General features: G+C 50.1%; 4 protein-coding genes across 4 annotated transcripts; 2 read left to right on the forward strand and 2 right to left on the reverse strand.

The window, feature by feature from the left end:
• The first annotated feature begins 48 nt into the window (after positions 1–48).
• EI90DRAFT_3043797 (uncharacterized protein) lies at positions 49–2,057 on the forward strand. The gene is made up of 3 exons (XM_039059283.1): positions 49–1,263; positions 1,321–1,668; positions 1,724–2,057. The coding sequence occupies exons 1-2, from the start codon at positions 73–75 to the stop codon at positions 1,660–1,662; spliced, it is 1,533 nt and encodes a 510-aa protein (XP_038919505.1). The 5' UTR covers positions 49–72; the 3' UTR covers positions 1,663–1,668; positions 1,724–2,057.
• A 2,827-nt stretch (positions 2,058–4,884) lies between these two features.
• Positions 4,885–7,033, reverse strand: EI90DRAFT_3043804 (uncharacterized protein). The gene is made up of 4 exons (XM_039059284.1): positions 6,792–7,033; positions 6,591–6,725; positions 6,498–6,531; positions 4,885–6,439 (listed from the first exon to the last, which is right to left on the reverse strand). The coding sequence occupies exons 2-4, from the start codon at positions 6,719–6,721 to the stop codon at positions 5,228–5,230; spliced, it is 1,377 nt and encodes a 458-aa protein (XP_038919506.1). The 5' UTR covers positions 6,722–6,725; positions 6,792–7,033; the 3' UTR covers positions 4,885–5,227.
• Positions 7,034–7,224: 191 nt separating this feature from the next.
• Positions 7,225–9,473, reverse strand: EI90DRAFT_76118 (uncharacterized protein). Its single transcript, XM_039068010.1, has 13 exons — positions 9,136–9,473; positions 8,863–9,080; positions 8,708–8,801; positions 8,553–8,640; positions 8,434–8,494; positions 8,295–8,382; positions 8,168–8,235; positions 8,071–8,107; positions 8,003–8,011; positions 7,935–7,946; positions 7,695–7,887; positions 7,609–7,632; positions 7,225–7,547 (listed from the first exon to the last, which is right to left on the reverse strand). Exons 2-13 carry the CDS (start codon positions 8,973–8,975, stop codon positions 7,348–7,350), a joined length of 987 nt encoding a protein of 328 aa, XP_038919507.1. The 5' UTR covers positions 8,976–9,080; positions 9,136–9,473; the 3' UTR covers positions 7,225–7,347.
• Positions 9,474–9,481: 8 nt separating this feature from the next.
• EI90DRAFT_3043810 (uncharacterized protein) lies at positions 9,482–11,339 on the forward strand. The gene is made up of 2 exons (XM_039059285.1): positions 9,482–9,901; positions 9,958–11,339. Exons 1-2 carry the CDS (start codon positions 9,563–9,565, stop codon positions 11,152–11,154), a joined length of 1,536 nt encoding a protein of 511 aa, XP_038919508.1. The 5' UTR covers positions 9,482–9,562; the 3' UTR covers positions 11,155–11,339.
• Positions 11,340–12,881: the final 1,542 nt, after the last annotated feature.

The following is a 12,881-nucleotide window of genomic DNA, read 5'->3' on the forward strand; positions in this document are numbered from 1 at the left end:
GAATCCGCCAAGTTTTCGATCTCGGAGATTTCCAAGCTCCGAGTCGCATTGAACTCTTGTGCAAAGAACTCAATGTTCACCACCCAAAGCATTAAACATCAGAAGATGGAGCCCCCAACTGGGATGTCTGAGTTTCCTACGATGATCAATGAGCTGGGTGCGCTCCTAGATGCACTAAATCTTTACGTATCTACGAACTTTGTCAATGCTACACCCATTCTTCTTCAGTACCATCCATCCAGGCGCACCGAGATGATACAGCACGAAAAGGATCGTATTCACCGAATGCACGAGCAAATAACCCGAGTAGGCACTATTGCGCTGAAGTTCAAGGCGTTTGAGCAGAACATGAACCGGCGCCACAGTGCCCTCCAAAATACGCTATCGCCTGTATTTTCTCTGCCAACCGAAATCCTACTCAACATCCTTTCCAGAGTTGTCTTCGCCAGTCGTTGTCGGGTGCCGCCGGAGAGGCTGTTGCTCGTTTGCTCCGCGTGGAAATCGCTTATTCTCTCATCTCCGGAGCTCTGGGCGGGTTTCACAATGTACCTGGGAGCCTCCAAACGTTGTCACGCTTACTTCGAGCGGTCAAAGCCACGAAAAATACAAGTTATCCTTCTCTCAGGTTCAAATTCGCCTCCTCATTGGGTTCGAAAGATTCCCCCGTGGATCGCCAGCGAAGATTTTGCCTCCCGGGTGACGCGTCTCTGTGTTCAATTAGACAACGACCTCACTCAGTCATTATGGGCACCATTAATCACAAGAAACAGTCCCCTGTTCACCAAGCTCTCAATCTTGAAGATCACGGGCGATTCGAACAACGAGAGATTCCCGTTGCCTCTGATCCAGTTTCTATCAGACAGGAGATTTCCTCGCCTCACCAAACTTCACCTCTCTGGGGTAACACTAACATCCACACCTCTGGAGCAGATCATGAATATCAGATTTTTGGTTCTGGAAGGTGCCTTTATGGACAATGTCACTTTGGTGGCTCTGATGCGGTGCTGTCCTCAACTGCACACCCTGCACATGCGTTATGGTTATTATTCTGGCTTTGTGAGACCGGATATGAGCATGACACCAATTCATCTCCCTCATCTCCGAGAAATCCACGTTACATTCTCTAAAATCTTCATAATGGTCCAGCTTTTTACGCGGATCAGAGCGCCCGAAATACGCACCCTCAGAATTACGTCTGCACCTTTTCGGGATACATCTGCATCTTTAGGTGTGGCTGAAGGCATATCTGCACTGGATGCGTTTGTGAGTTCTCGATCCCTAATTTTCGGGCATGATGGACTCACTGCATCCTCTAGTTAGTTGTCGGGCATTGTGCACCAATCGTTCAACGAATTAGAGTTCCGTGGCCAAATCCACACAATGACCCTCTTCCTAAGCCTGCTTTTAACGAAGACTCAACCGCGTGGGTCGAGTGCTTTTCTGGGACTGAGACGGTTGGTTTTACGGACACCAGTTGCTGGTTTGGGTGATAACGGTTACGGAAATGAAGCCTCGCAACTCCGGACCCTGGTAGAACGCCTTCATGAGCGGGGTGGCCGATTAGAAACTTTGGAGGCTACCTCCAATTTCATCACGGATGACTCCGTAACGTTGGAGCAGTATGTTGGGGTCGTCCGTATCATCGCTGATAAGCGTGATTGAGATTGTGTGAGTTATAGCTGACACGGATGTGCTATCGATATTCATGGAAAGACCTATACAGAGGCTGGGTCCTGCCTAGGAAAGGCCGGTGCTAACGGTAATCAATTACCGATATGGCGGGACCAAGGCACACAAAGCTGGGGCTTTGAATGACTATGCCTCACGCTTTGTCATGTCTCGGGATCAGCACGTTTTGGCAACGCGCGTGTGGGGTGCCTCCTATTTGCAATAGGAGTTCATCAAATTTTCTTTGATTGGTTCAGAGTTCCCATGCCTTCACATCTCCTGCTGTGTCTGTTCTGCGCTACCCTCCCCTTGGTTATATGTACAAGCTAGTTTAGTTTTTTACCCTCAATTCAGAAGTCTCGGCACAAGTCGGGGCTGTCGTCACAGCTATAACGTACACCCTTGAGCCAGCTCGGCCAGTGCACGAACACAAGCAATATCTGAACACCGCATTTTCGGTTCCGTCCCGGTTCGGTTCGGAACGGAACTGTTGGAACGGCCATCGCTATCTATTATGCTTGGATTTTTTTTTTCGGTCCGACACAAAGACCCTGATCTCTTAGACTAAAGCCCTGAACAAGATATTTTATGATTGTATGCGCAATATCCAACATGCAACCCTTCAATGGTTCTTGCGGTTCGGTTCGAGTATGGGTTCGAAACCAATCGATCTCTGGTGTATCCATGGACAGATCTCGCTTCATGGACGCGAAACTAGAAGTAACTCATGTCGCTGACAATCATGGACTAGATGCCACATCTTTGGCCTTGAAACTGCCTCGCTGAGGCACCTGGACCCGAGCTCGAAGATCTCCGCGTTCGAGTGGCAGCTACCAATTACGTAGTACCACGGGATTGGGCCTCCACCAGGGATGTCCGACCCTCCCACTATCATCAATGAACTGGTCCTCCTGGATGCACTGAATCTTCACATGTTTGCGTCGTCGATGCGATGCCTCTTCTTCAGCCATACGCGCCAAGATGACAGAGCACGCAAAGGATCACTTCATCTAATGGATGAACCAATGGCTCGTAAGGGCGCTATTGCACAGAAGTTCCAGGAGTTCAACATGAAGATAGCACGCCGTCGCGGCGCCTTTCAAAATATGCTGTCCTTCATATTTTCCCTCCCACCCGAAATCTATCCTTTCCAGCGTGGTCTTTTCCGATGATATCTGGGTGCTTCGGAGCAACTACTGCTGGTTTTCCCTACGCGGAAACCACTTACTTATTCTCTCCTCTCCGTCAAATATCGAGGTGAACCTGCAAAGTCCTGAACGCTTTCGAGCTTTCGAGGCCACGGAAAATACAAGCCACCCTTCCTTGTCTAGTGGTTCGGCTGGAATAATCCCACCGTGGATTGTCAGCGAGGAGTTCGCTTCCCGAGTGACGTGTATCTCCATGGAATTGGAGAGCCAACTCCCTCATTCAGCATGGCGCAGCTAACTATAAGACACAGTCTCCGATTCACCAATTTCTCGATCCTGAATATTGTCAACCTGTCAGGGAGATGCCACTGGGCGATTTCTGACAGACACAAAGTTTCCTCGCCTCACCGAGCCAGGGTGATACTAAGGCACACATTTTCGGAGTAGGTCACGAACGTCCAGCCTTTGATATTTTCATGGACGATGTCATCTTGATGGCGCTAATACGGGGTTGCCCTCAACTGCACACCCTCCATATGCATTATGGTATTTTTGAACCTACCTTCTCAGGACCGGACATGGGCATGGCCCCGGTTCATCTCCTAATCTTCGAGAAACCCACAAATCCTCATGGTGGCGCACCTTTTGAAGCGGATCACAGCACCCGAAATACGCACCCTAGGATTGAATCTTTTGATGCATCTACAATTTTAGTTGAGAGCGAAGCCATACCTGCGCTGGATGCGTTTGTGCGTTCTCAGTCCCGACGCGACGAACTCATGTTGCTTCCTTTGGTGTAGTTGTCGGCCGATTGCTCAATGAACTAGGGTTCCACGGTCAAATCCGCACCATTACCCTTTTCCTAAGCCTGCTTTTAAGTCAACTCCGCGAGTCGAGCGCTTTTCTGGGATTAAGACACTTAGATGCGCGCGATGCGCACAGCGTGGGCTGCTTTGCGTGTTTCCGGGCGAAACACCAAACACCCAAATTCAGCAAGGAAATTTCCGTCAGTCAACTCCTGAGATTTTTTAATCTTCGGCACTGACGCTAAACGAACCTGAAGCTGGAGAGGGCCCTTCACCTATAACCGGTGCAAGTAGCCAGCCTCCTCCATCCCTAGACTCCCAAAGCATGGGAGCTGGTCTCCCCGAACCCGAAGAATCCTTTACTTTACCGGCACTCACTACCGAATTCGATCATCTCCTGATGACCAGCGATACAGGATATTCTTTGAATCCTCTGCAACCAGTTCATGGTGGGCCCGTCTAATTCGTGGCGGGGTGCGCTTGTTCGCAAGGTTCTGTAGGCGATGCGCGGCCGGTCGCAGATGCGGACCTCCAACGACACGTTCTGTTCGCCATCCCTGGATGCTTTCAGATCGTCCTCGAATTTGGGGGCGATGCCCTGAGAATCAACGAAGCGATCCCACCTACTCACAATTAACTCCGCTAGCTACCATAGACAGGATCCGCCCAACAAACGTTCAAACACGTCTCACGAACTCCCTTTCAATCACTCCGTCAAGCACGCACTCATTCCATCCAACTCGCACCCAATCCATGGTTTTACGAACGCCAGCTACTGATTTGGATGATGGGGATGATAGAAATGAGGCTTTGCAAACCCGGGACACCTTTACAAGCGGAGTGGGGGATTGGAAACTTTGGGGGTCACCTCGAATTTCATCATGAAGAATTCTGCAACAATGAAGGGGCTCTTCATATCATCGCTGATGAGCATGATTGTGATTGTGTGATTGTGATTTATGTTTGTTGCAGCTGACGTACTAGGAACCCCCACGAATCGCCAGCCATTCTGTCGCATTCAACTCGTGGGATTTGACGTCTCAACGATTTCGGCCACAATATCCTTATGTTTCATCGTTCAGATTTCAACACGGGGTGGTGAGTGCATAATGAAAAACGCCGATACCGCGCCGAAGGCAGAAACCACCGCCCCACCCCGCACCGCCCTGCAGCGACCAGATTAAAGCACAGTAGCATCAATAGGAGTAGTTTGATCATGGAGTAAATAATTCCACGATTCCACAATCAAATCGAGGTAGCAATTTCTCACTGCCTTGAGTACACCTCTGGCGGCGGCACATTTAAAGGCCCTATCACTTCCCTCACCGCAGGAGGCCCACTTGGTCCTGGGGGGTTCCTGATTGTGGAGTAAGATTGCGATGCGGAATGACACCGGCCCATGCTGATTGAACTAGGAACCTGACTCTACGTCCCCACTTATTAAACGTTCCACAGGATCGCCCGTAGCCTCCTGCTTTCGACTTGAATACTCCCAGCGTCGGGGGGGCAAGATGTACATCCCGGAATAACAGAGGGGCAACGAAGTACCAAATCACGATTAGGTAAATTACAATAATGCATAGAACGAATTGGTGGGGGGGGATTTTATCTGTCTCTGTCCATTCTGGCGTACAGATCCCATGAGTCCCCAAATCGAGCATGCCCGCACTCAGGCTCATGGTCGTCCTCTTGCGCATCGGAGGTTGCCAATTTCTTAGGGCCGGAAGGGGCCTCAATATGAGGGCCCGATCCAATACCTAAGTCCATGCCATGCTCCCGGGAATGGAGACGATTTGTTCCAAAACAAATCGTGGGAACCGAACTCTTCCACTCCCAGAATTCTTCATCGATTGTTTCCACGTCTAACAACCCGGCAGTGCCAGCGGGAGATTCATCCACTCGTAGTCCTATTGGGACGTAGCTCTCATCAAACCGCATCAAACGCACGTTCCCTGCACGGAAAGACCCCTGAAGCCGTGACCATACCGCACTGATGGTAGCTACACCAGAGAGCCACCCCGAAGCGAATTCATCTTGCCATTCATCGCGCTTGATGCTATCTGGTTTCGGGGAGAGGGTCGTCGAAAAAGACTCGAGAGTCGAGAGTTGGGGAAGTATCCGTATTTTCTCGATCGAACCAGTGCGTAAGATCTGTGCATCGCTCGAGGTCAACTGAGAAGACACAGCTTGAGAAGAGGGTTGCCGAGGAGGGGACCGGGCTCGAATGGAGAATGTTGCTGCAGCCAGGCCCCTTCGACCTCTACGAGCTCGCCGAGGCGTGGAAGCGCCGGGTCGCGGGGCATCTTCTGTTTCATGGTCAGCGGTGCGAGGCTGATTCTCTTCCACCCAAACCTTCACTGCTTTCTCACGTGCGGTTGCCTTTGAAAGCCCTGCGATAGCTAGCCCTCTACCAAGATCTTTCCATCCCTCGCGACTGAGGCAGCAACTATCCAGGAGCAAGTGCTTCACCCGGGGCATGGCATTCATGAGTTTAGGCAAGGATACGAGGGGATTTCCTAGAGCGGTCGTGCCAATATCGAGTACCGAAACATTGGGGAAGGATCCTGGTGTTAAAAGCTGCGCAACCACGGGTCGCGAAGGCACTCGTATCCGAAGGTGGGTGAGAGTGGAGGCTAAAGACGAGACAGCAAGCAACCTTATGACCTCAAGGCTGAAAAACACGATAGGTTGGGCAAAATTTGTCTGGGGGGCAAAGGCTCCCGTGGGTAGAGGGTCTTGGAGTATAGAAAGATACTTGAAGTCATTCAAAGCAGGCCATTTTGACATTTCTTCTATCATGCTGTCGCTGTACGAACCCTAGCGATGGGTAATTACGAAGAGCCTGTGCCAAAAGAGGCTGCAATCATTGCGATACCTTTAGAAACTGGTAGTAAGTGACTTTCTCCACGCTGTGCAATGACAGTAAAGATAAGCAGCGAACAACTACAAAGGAACACCGAGGCCTCACTAAGGTCTAAATCTCAGTGACATGTGCTTTAGAGCTGTCTGGGCCCTCTTGAACAGGTCGTTCAGATGCTCGGGAGAGAACGTCGTGCCAATATTGAGATGCAGGTACTTCAGCTGAGAAAATAGCTCCATCGTGCTTGATGACATAAGTCATATGTGAAACGGTCTTGATACTTATCGATACGCCAGAATAGAGACGTACTTGATGAAAACGTCAGCGTCCGGATCCCATGCATAAAGCGCTAACGACTGCGTTCCGCTTGCAATAGAAATGCCACCGCTTTCTTGGAGCTTCGATAACACCCTCCACAACTTTAGTATTTGATCCCTCGAAGTGAGTTGGATATGCAAGAATAGTTCGTATGAGGGCACGGGGGAACGAGGCAAAGCAAGTCTCAATGCCGCGGTCGTTCTCTGGAGTTCGGAGTTCGGTGTATGCGCCAATATTTCATGGTAGAGCTCAGCTGGTAGTGCATCAAGTGTACAGAGAGTGCGAGTTGGCTCGGCCTGCATGGGCCAGGAAGATGAAAAAACAAGCCTTCACTGCCACATTCACTTCATGGGATTTCCGTCTTGGAGACAGTGAATTCCAAGATATCGTAGCACGGCGAGGTCACCCGCTCGGGGTTAATCGGTTAACCATTCGCATGTCATTTGCTGGCGATCTGTACAGACGTACTTGCTCATACTAATATGCACACAAACACGCACTAGATGACTTCATCAACTTTCTCACCTCGATATGTACTTATATTTTTTTACGAAATCCATCCCTTGGATTCAAACTGCCTCACTAACTCGACGAAGGACTCCTTCGGATCCCTCAGTTCGATTCCGGGGAAAAGGTCCCGCCTCCGATCGTCCCTCCGGATGACGAGAGACCTCTGGCTTGGAACCACACTGCGTGACCCTTTAGGGATGTTCTCCAGAGGTGGATTGAGAGAATTGAGCGTGTCGTCTATGTGAGAAGGGGGAGATCGTGTCATGAGGTCATTCACACCTTCAATGGAGGAGCCTACAGATATCTTGAACGATGAAGCGACCTGAACGGTTGAATATATTGTCAGGATGATAGGAATTGGACTGCAATGAACATGAAATGCACCATTGGAAGCGACGACTCGCATCCCGCCCGCTTTCTCGGCGAGCAAAGAGAGGACGTGGAGAAGTGCGGCATCACGAACATCAATCCAATCATTCCCCCCTGGCAAGAATGAGGAATTGGTGCTCGGGTCTTCAGTAAGCAATCCCATGAACAGGATGGGAGAGCCGGAAAGTGCAGCAACGGTGTCGGGGAGCTTCGTCACGTCAATAAGTGCATTCGTAGGAGTAATGGCGGGATCACCTGTAGCACTGGCTGCAGGAGTGAGATATGATAAGACTCAGGACTGGCCACAAATAATCTTTACCAACCCCAATGCACTGAAAAGACGGGGTGAGCGACCTGGGGAATTCTCTGAACAAGGCGGGGATTCGCTCACCGTAGCAGGGAGAATCCTGACTACATCGAAATTTGGCCTATTGTGCTCCACAAAGTGGCAAACAGCCCTTTCCGCCAAGGTCTTGGACGCGACGTACTTGGTCATCCCAGAAGCCAGACGTCCCTTTTTGTAAACGAAGGTCACAACTGCATCATTCCAGTCATCCTAATCCATACCGTGTCAGCAATGAAACCAACCCGGGACGTTTCAGGGTAGACACAGACCTCCTGAATGACTATTTCTTTGCCTAAAATTACTGGGTTTGGCTGTGCACCGACCGAGGACGTATACACCACGCGCTTGACGTCACGTCTGCTCACTCCTTGAGTGGAATGACATGGTCAATCATAACAATTAGCTCACCCGAACTTGAAGGCGCTTTGGAGAAGACTGGTTGCCGCTTTAACAGCAGGGCCAATAATCTCTGCGGGCCTACGAGGTTAGTGTACAGAGGAGACTGCCGACCCACGGTGCATTCATGCCTTGAGGGTCATCTGCAAGGATGTGAGCAGGCGCGGCCGTGTGAATTATTCCATCAATTCCTCGCACTACATCATCACAAGCGCCATCCTATTAATCAGCTTAGTTGGGGGAAGAGAGGGACTGCTCGCTGGGGATTCCTGGGTGGGAAACTCACGAGTGTGATATCAGGTATAATGACATATTCGAGACTGGACTCATGGTCAGCAAAGTGAGACGCTTGAGCCTCCGCTGCTGATTGTGAAACGACACTGTAGGGCGAGGATGATGAGTATTCGAGACGTTTCTGATTGAAAAGATATTGAGACTAACACCGCTCGTACCCTAAATCCTCTTTGTAGGAGATAATCGACCACCCAGGAGCCAATATAACCGTTAGCTCCAGTGACCAATATCGTTGAACTTCCTGAAGTTATCGCAGGCATAGACCTAGCAACCCAATCCGTGTGAAGGAGTGGTGACGCCCAATGTTCCCTCTGAAAAAGGTTCTCCCACGGCGCAATAGGTATTAGAATACTAGCGATACGAAACTAGGGTACATGAGTTGCATACAAGCGTTGAACAACTGGCAGAGAAGTATTTTACCTCAGTTCAGTACTAGTACAGTGAACTGAGGGAAGACGTAAATAATTTTCATGCTTATAAGCGTAGCGCTCTGAGTAGCGCACAAGCGTAGGAGCCAAGACACCAAGAATGGCAAGAGTACGCCGCACTCTCACCAACGTGAGTAGTCCCCACGGTGCGAAAGGGAGCTGGCTATGGGAGGACAGATCACGCAACTTCCGGAGATTATTTCCCCTCCTGGCGGGGTATAGAGATCACACCACGCGAGGAAACCCTCCATGTAGTTGTACAGTTGACCTGCGACGATCGACAGGGGCGATACGATCCGCCGATTTGTGCGGCAATCGCAAGATCCCGTTTAGAAACAGTCACGTGCATGGTTCCGTTTCGTGGCTTACCCTGTCCACTCTCCTTTGTAGCCTAAGGACACCGCTACTACATTTATGCCATGGCACTCATGACGTTTGAGCTAGTTAAATCATACACCTCATCAATAGCTACCTTAGTAGGGGCTCCTTTCTTTGGTGCCAAACCACAGCAAAGTCCGGATCCTCTATACGACGGAGCTGTTTATCTGAATCCTGCACGACGCTCGGGAGCCCGACTTGTTCTTTTGCCTTTGCTCCCCCCTCCTCCCCCGAAAGCTGAGCTCCCTGCTGAACTCTGGCGAAGGTGCTTGCACTTTGCCATGGACTTGACGCATGAGAGGACGTCACTACTTCGGATGGAGTACGAGAGGTATGAGAAATGCAGGAGGGAGCTCCCTTGCGTGAGCAAAACGTTCAAGGTGTGTCATTCTACTCCATATCGCCTGCGCTTGGATACTGATATTATTCGTTGCAGACTCTCGCCACACCAATATTGTACTCCCATATAAAAATCAGAAGCCTCGCTTCGTTACAGATTCTCCATGATGTGCTTCAGTCCTCTGATCAACAGTGGGACAGTTTACGACGAATACCCTATTCGACTCCGGGCCGATGGATTCAATCACTAGACTTCACTGGCCTTGCTGACTCACTCACCACGCGCACCACCAAACTACACGCTGATACCCTTCTAAGCAACCTCTTTCGCTTCACCCCATTTCTCTCTTCGTTAACCCTGCATGCAAAAATATGCCTCAGTCGCAGAGCGATGGCGGCTCTAGCCGAAGGCTGCGGGCTGAGGCTGAAGGTTCTTAAAGAACTACTCGTGTGCCCTGATTCGGCAGCCATGCCTTCTAGCCAATGGCTCATTCAGTCTGACCCACTAATCTCGCTCGTTCGGGCGTGCTCAAATTTGGAGGTTCTGGAAGTGATAGGACCAGGCTTGATCCAAGATGAAGAGACTTTTTTGGGTGCCATCGATTCTCATGAGCTAAAATTGGAGCCCATATCTCTACTTCACCTACGGAGACTATCAATCATAGGGATACCGCAGGCACCATTCTTCTATTCACTGATGCGGTCGAAATTGCCATCATTAAGTTTTCTCACCATCACAGTGTATCCTTCTCCATTTTCCCCTTCCCCATCAGCCACCTTCCTTGCGAATCATGGAGAAACTATTGAATCGCTCATTCTCACCCTACCCCCTGACTGGCCACCCCCTGATTATGCTTCCTATCGTCCATCACCAGCAGCCTACAATTCTGAATCTATATTGCACATCCTTCCCAAGCTCACCCAATTGAACTTGTGTTTCCCGCTCCCCCCACTACTACTTCTCCCGACTCCTGACACTCCTTTGCGCACATTACTCTTCCCTCGACCACTGCCAGCTCTACTTCCCTTTGTCCAGGCTCTGGTTTCGAATGCACATACCAGGGTCGATGCTGGAGCCGATGCTCCTGCTATTTCACCGAAGGGAAAAATGAGCAGTCAGGCTGTTAACGGGCTCAAGACGATAGTGTGGACCAAATCTAAATGGTTGCGGAGCGATTTGGTGACCGCAAGCCGAGGAGCAAGGTTGGCCGGCGATCAAGTCGAGATGCACAGATGGAAGAGAATGTTTTCGGGAAAGTTACAGCTTCTCGATGCAGAGGCAAAAGAGGAATAAATTAGATCTAGCGTGGTTTTTTGGGTGGTTTCCGTTGTGGGTGGGTACGTTCTGGCATCTTGTCAAGCCGCTGTTCTGCCATGTAACTTGTCTGTTGTACTGTAGATATATATTGTGTACTATTCCCAGTGTCAGTCAATCGCATCGTCCTGTCGCATTTTGTATGCTTCCCATCATGTCACCGCAACAGTACTAGTTTGTTAACATTGTTACACATGTGGGCATGCACGTGCAACAAGCGGTGTGAAGCAAAATTAGGCGCTTAAAATTTGATTTGAATTTTTATAGTGCGCGACGAGCACTGTTCGCCTTTACCTCCTTTCATGTCTTAAACATAGTTAGCACTTCTTCCTCACCCCCCTGGTTCCCAGGACGCCCACATTCCCTCATCAATCTGGTTTATGGTCACCGTGGACCCATTATGAATGCGTGCCGATCTTGAGATCAGTACCTCCGATCAGACAGATTTCGCTTGCAATCTGGTCCTTCGGGAAGTGTGATCAGGATCCTTTCTCATGATCTTGATCGGGACTGTCGATCTCAGGATATTTCGTATATGTTCGACCACATGCACCAGTTTGGAACAGGTGTTCTAACAAAGGTGTTTGCTCATCCACGCCACTGATAGGAGTGGATGCAGGGCTGCTGATATGTCTTCATCGAAGTTGCACAGGCAAAACCACTCTTATGTACTGCCAACGATGCCCAGCTACCATACAAAATTGTGTGTTCCAAGTTGACCTCTAATCACGCGCGGCGTTCTAAGCGGGCCCAAACCAACCTGGGTACATGCTAACTACCCTAATCCCCGAGCCCTCCCTGCCAGCATGCCCATATAGCGCTCCGCTTGTGGCCCCACTCCACACGGCCAATCGTGGTGGTATCATGCGACGAGAGTGGTGCTCTGTTATCCTGCGTTTTAGAGCGCTAATGGGATTTTGGGGGCGCTCACCACAGCAAATTTGGGGCTTGCCCCTTTGTACAACTCGTGACTAGGTCCTGCTGCTCCCCAGCGCTTATCACTTTCGCGTCCCTGCTAGTTTGAACTGGTAGGTCCGATATCAGCAGTGACGCTGGTGACTAATGCGCGCGCTTCATATCGCCTGTCTGTGTTTCAGCTATGTGCTTTAGTTTGTGCATTCGGCGTCCGCACCCGTTGGGAATCTTACTGCGTCGTTTGACTGCCTTAACGCCTCTTCGCTCACATGTGCAGGCTGATTAAAGTGCATATATCCAAGGATGTCCCACCCCGCAAATATATGCCGTTGTGATTGCGTCCTAATATTTCCATTATTTCTGTCTGAAAGTGGATCGCCGATTGAAATCTCCGGTGTCACGCGGTGTGCGCGCCCCTCTTAAGAACCCGACGCAAATTATCCGTGCGTCATTCCGTCAGATGAGGGTTGAAATGCGGAAGAAAGGCGGCTGTCTATTCCCGCTACTCTGTGGTCCTCAAATTTCTCGCTTACCCACATCTCCTCTTATCTTTGCTATCGTGCAAACCATTGTTAATTTCGCAATGGATCTTCCGGTTAGGCTAGTTCCCATTGGTCTATTTTGAACTCCCTCCCAAGGCATAAGCGAAAGAAATTGCAAATAAGCACGATGTTCAAGTGCCGTCGGAGTTGGGAATCCGCACAGTTGACATCACCGGACCACCATATAATGGTTCACAAATCCAAAGCACATTCGCACCTCCTAGTATTCCCTAGTATTCCGGGACTGCC

This window comes from Cantharellus anzutake (genome assembly GCF_015039405.1).
Source record: "Cantharellus anzutake strain C23 chromosome Unknown EI90scaffold_10, whole genome shotgun sequence".
Classification (NCBI taxonomy): domain Eukaryota; kingdom Fungi; phylum Basidiomycota; class Agaricomycetes; order Cantharellales; family Hydnaceae; genus Cantharellus; species Cantharellus anzutake.

Excerpts from the sequence above, each read along its gene's own strand:
- EI90DRAFT_3043797 (XM_039059283.1), top strand. The coding sequence starts at position 73 with ATGTTCACCACCCAAAGCATTAAACATCAGAAGATGGAGCCCCCAACT. Across the intron at positions 1,264-1,320 it reads TATCTGCACTGGATGCGTTT|TTGTCGGGCATTGTGCACCA; the intron begins GTGAGTTCTCGA and ends TCCTCTAGTTAG.
- EI90DRAFT_3043804 (XM_039059284.1), bottom strand. The coding sequence starts at position 6,721 with ATGGAGCTATTTTCTCAGCTGAAGTACCTGCATCTCAATATTGGCACG. Across the intron at positions 6,532-6,590 it reads TCACTGAGATTTAGACCTTA|CGTGGAGAAAGTCACTTACT; the intron begins GTGAGGCCTCGG and ends GTCATTGCACAG. Across the intron at positions 6,440-6,497 it reads CTTACTACCAGTTTCTAAAG|GGTTCGTACAGCGACAGCAT; the intron begins GTATCGCAATGA and ends ACCCATCGCTAG.
- EI90DRAFT_76118 (XM_039068010.1), bottom strand. The coding sequence starts at position 8,975 with ATGCCTGCGATAACTTCAGGAAGTTCAACGATATTGGTCACTGGAGCT. Across the intron at positions 8,383-8,433 it reads CAAAGCGCCTTCAAGTTCGG|ACGTGACGTCAAGCGCGTGG; the intron begins GTGAGCTAATTG and ends AGGAGTGAGCAG. Across the intron at positions 8,108-8,167 it reads CTGGCTTCTGGGATGACCAA|GCCAAATTTCGATGTAGTCA; the intron begins GTACGTCGCGTC and ends GGAGCACAATAG.
- EI90DRAFT_3043810 (XM_039059285.1), top strand. The coding sequence starts at position 9,563 with ATGGCACTCATGACGTTTGAGCTAGTTAAATCATACACCTCATCAATA. Across the intron at positions 9,902-9,957 it reads GCGTGAGCAAAACGTTCAAG|ACTCTCGCCACACCAATATT; the intron begins GTGTGTCATTCT and ends TATTCGTTGCAG.